The sequence below is a fragment of the Magnolia sinica genome, chromosome 9 (assembly GCF_029962835.1).
Source record: "Magnolia sinica isolate HGM2019 chromosome 9, MsV1, whole genome shotgun sequence".
In the NCBI taxonomy this organism is placed as follows: domain Eukaryota; kingdom Viridiplantae; phylum Streptophyta; class Magnoliopsida; order Magnoliales; family Magnoliaceae; genus Magnolia; species Magnolia sinica.
The window spans coordinates 21,746,848-21,749,397 of NC_080581.1; the positions used below are offsets into that span (position 1 = coordinate 21,746,848).

The 2,550-nt window shown below is 45.5% G+C and overlaps 1 protein-coding gene across 1 annotated transcript; it reads left to right on the forward strand.

Moving 5' to 3' along the window:
- The first annotated feature begins 550 nt into the window (after window positions 1-550).
- Window positions 551-2,197, forward strand: LOC131254904 (putative UPF0481 protein At3g02645). The gene has a single exon (XM_058255607.1). The coding sequence runs from the start codon at window positions 551-553 to the stop codon at window positions 2,195-2,197; it is 1,647 nt and encodes a 548-aa protein (XP_058111590.1).
- The last annotated feature ends 353 nt before the right edge of the window (window positions 2,198-2,550 follow it).

Here is a 2,550-nt window from a genome sequence, read left to right on the forward strand (position 1 = left end):
CCCACAATTCATGAGGTCACGCAGTCATAGATGAAGGGAAAACGACCAAAACACGGGGAAAACATAAATACAGCTTTATCCAAAACCTGTCCCCCAGGAAGTTTTCAATGATAGGTGTTTCCTGTGGTGTGGTCCATTTGAGCTTTGAACATGTTTCATTTTTCTGCTCATGTCCTAAAATAAGCTGGTAAAATCGATGGATGGCATGGATAAGACAATACATTACATTGGGCCCCACAGAGTTTATTAAGCCTTCTCAGTTACTCAGTACGCAATCTGCTGACGGTGTTTAAAGACTCCGACTCGCTGGAAATCCAGTAGAGTGGAATAGACGTACGAGTGACTGGAACGAGTCACGTTGTGAATTATTGGAGAGAAGGAGAGACGGATAGGATTGTGTTTCGTCTCCTTTGTCCACCAACTTCAGATATTGTAATGAACTATCACCACAGTTTTCCTCTTGAATAGTCAATGAGAATGGCCGTCCAAAATCTTATTTATGCATGTCCTCACATTTTCAATGGCCCGTTGATCACCCTCCAAAAAACCCATGGCCTCAGAGGAACAGGCCTTGGATTCACCTCAATGGAGGCATGATCACAAGTGGGTCGAGCAGATCGGTCGAAGCATTGAGGCAGAATTCGAAGACAGTGAAGGAATACCGGTCAGCATCTTTACCATCCCCAAAGCCCTGGCATCCGCTAAAGTGGAGGCTTATGCTCCTCAACAAGTCGCCCTAGGTCCTTACCATCACCGTCGATCAGACCTCTTTGACATGGAGCGATACAAGCTCTCTTCGGCGCGAAGAACCGAGACACGACTCAATGTTGGCAAGTTCCGGGATCTTGTGGCCCGCTTCATGGAGCATGAAAGCCTAATCCGGGCTAACTACTACAAATACTTGGATTTCGACGGAGAAACCCTAGCATGGATGTTGGCGGTCGATGCTGCATTCTTGTTAGAGTACCTACAGACAGTCAACACGGAGATGGGGGCATCACTCACTACAATTTCTTCAAATATGTCGCATATGATTGATTACACAGGACGGAAATTAGCCTGTCGTGCAATCCTCAGAGACATTATCATGTTGGAGAACCAGATTCCTCTCTTTCTACTTAGAGAGCTCCTTGGATTTCACCAACATGAAAACCCAAATAAGGTGCTGGCCATGATGGTGAAGGGCTTGTACAAAGTTCTTTCTCCCATCAAAGCAATGGATGATTTCCCTTCAAACGAAGAAGAATTTCTTGGTAGAGGTCATCACCTGCTGGAGCTTCTGTATTACACGCTCGTGCCTGCAACAAACCGAGGAGGATCAATCACGATCTCTATTGAGATTGAGGACCAAGTGGAAAAACAAGAACAAGAGAAAGAAGGATGTTTAAGGGAAGCCTTCACATCTATCTCGAATGCATTACCATGTCTTTGCTCGGCTCCCACTGGATGCATAAGATGGTTTTCAAGGTTGAAAGGAATGAAGGTCATGCTGAAACTCCCATTGCAAATTATCGGAAGGATCCGCGGCGTTGCCACAAAAAACAGGCTTCAAAATCTAATAGCATTGGTGGAAGAAGTAGCGGAAGATGTAGATTCGTCACCCTCTCAGATGGACAAGACGCCTCTTGTAGAAGAACTCACCATCCCCAGCGTAACCCAACTCTCCAATGCCGGCATCAAGTTCCATCCTTCCAAGGGTGGCCTCAGCACCATTGAATTCGACCTCCCGTCCACCACATTCTATCTACCGACTATCGATTTGGACGAGAACACGGAGGTCGTGATGCGGAATCTCATTTCATATGAGGCGTCAGTCGGTCCGGAGGAGATGGCACTCACGCGGTATACGGATTTGATGAAGGGGATCATCGACACTGAGGAGGACGTGAAGTTGCTGAGGGAGGCAGGAATCGTCTTGAATCATCTGAAGAGCGACACAGATGTCGTGATGCTTTGGGACAGCATGAGCAAATGCGCGATGGCGACCAAGGTACCGGTCTTCGACAAAGCGATCAACGACATCAATAAATACTACGAAGCAAGATGGGATGTTAGGGCTAAGAGGTTTGTAAAGAAGTATCTTTTTGGCTCATGGGCACTTCTCACCTTCTTAGCAGCTAACATTCTGTTGCTACTGACTGCTTTGGAAACCTTTTGTTTCATGTACAATTGTAGCCGTCGGATTTCCTCTGTGTAAATCTAACTTGAAATGTAGACTATCAGTCTGGTGCAATTTGTTCGTGGACAAGTACAGCTCTATGAACGTTGGCCTTTAAATGGAGGATTAGAATCATCTGATCTGGATGATTTAAATATGGCCCATCTGCAGATTGACCTACTAAGTGGGAAGTCTGGATTTATGGGCATAATTGTCTTGTGGGCCAGTAAATTTGTTTGGATGCTGTTGTGGCACAAGGCTTGTATCATATTCTCAATTTTTGTATTATATTCATTGAAGTCTGTATTTAGATTCAGTTTTTGTAGGTGTGCCCCATTGTTTAGTCATCCAAACCACTGGTCCGATGCCAGCCACCATTTGCAGGCAGTTCT

Bases quoted from the DNA above. Each gene is read 5' to 3' on its own strand.
- LOC131254904 (XM_058255607.1), top strand. From the start codon at position 551: ATGGCCTCAGAGGAACAGGCCTTGGATTCACCTCAATGGAGGCATGAT.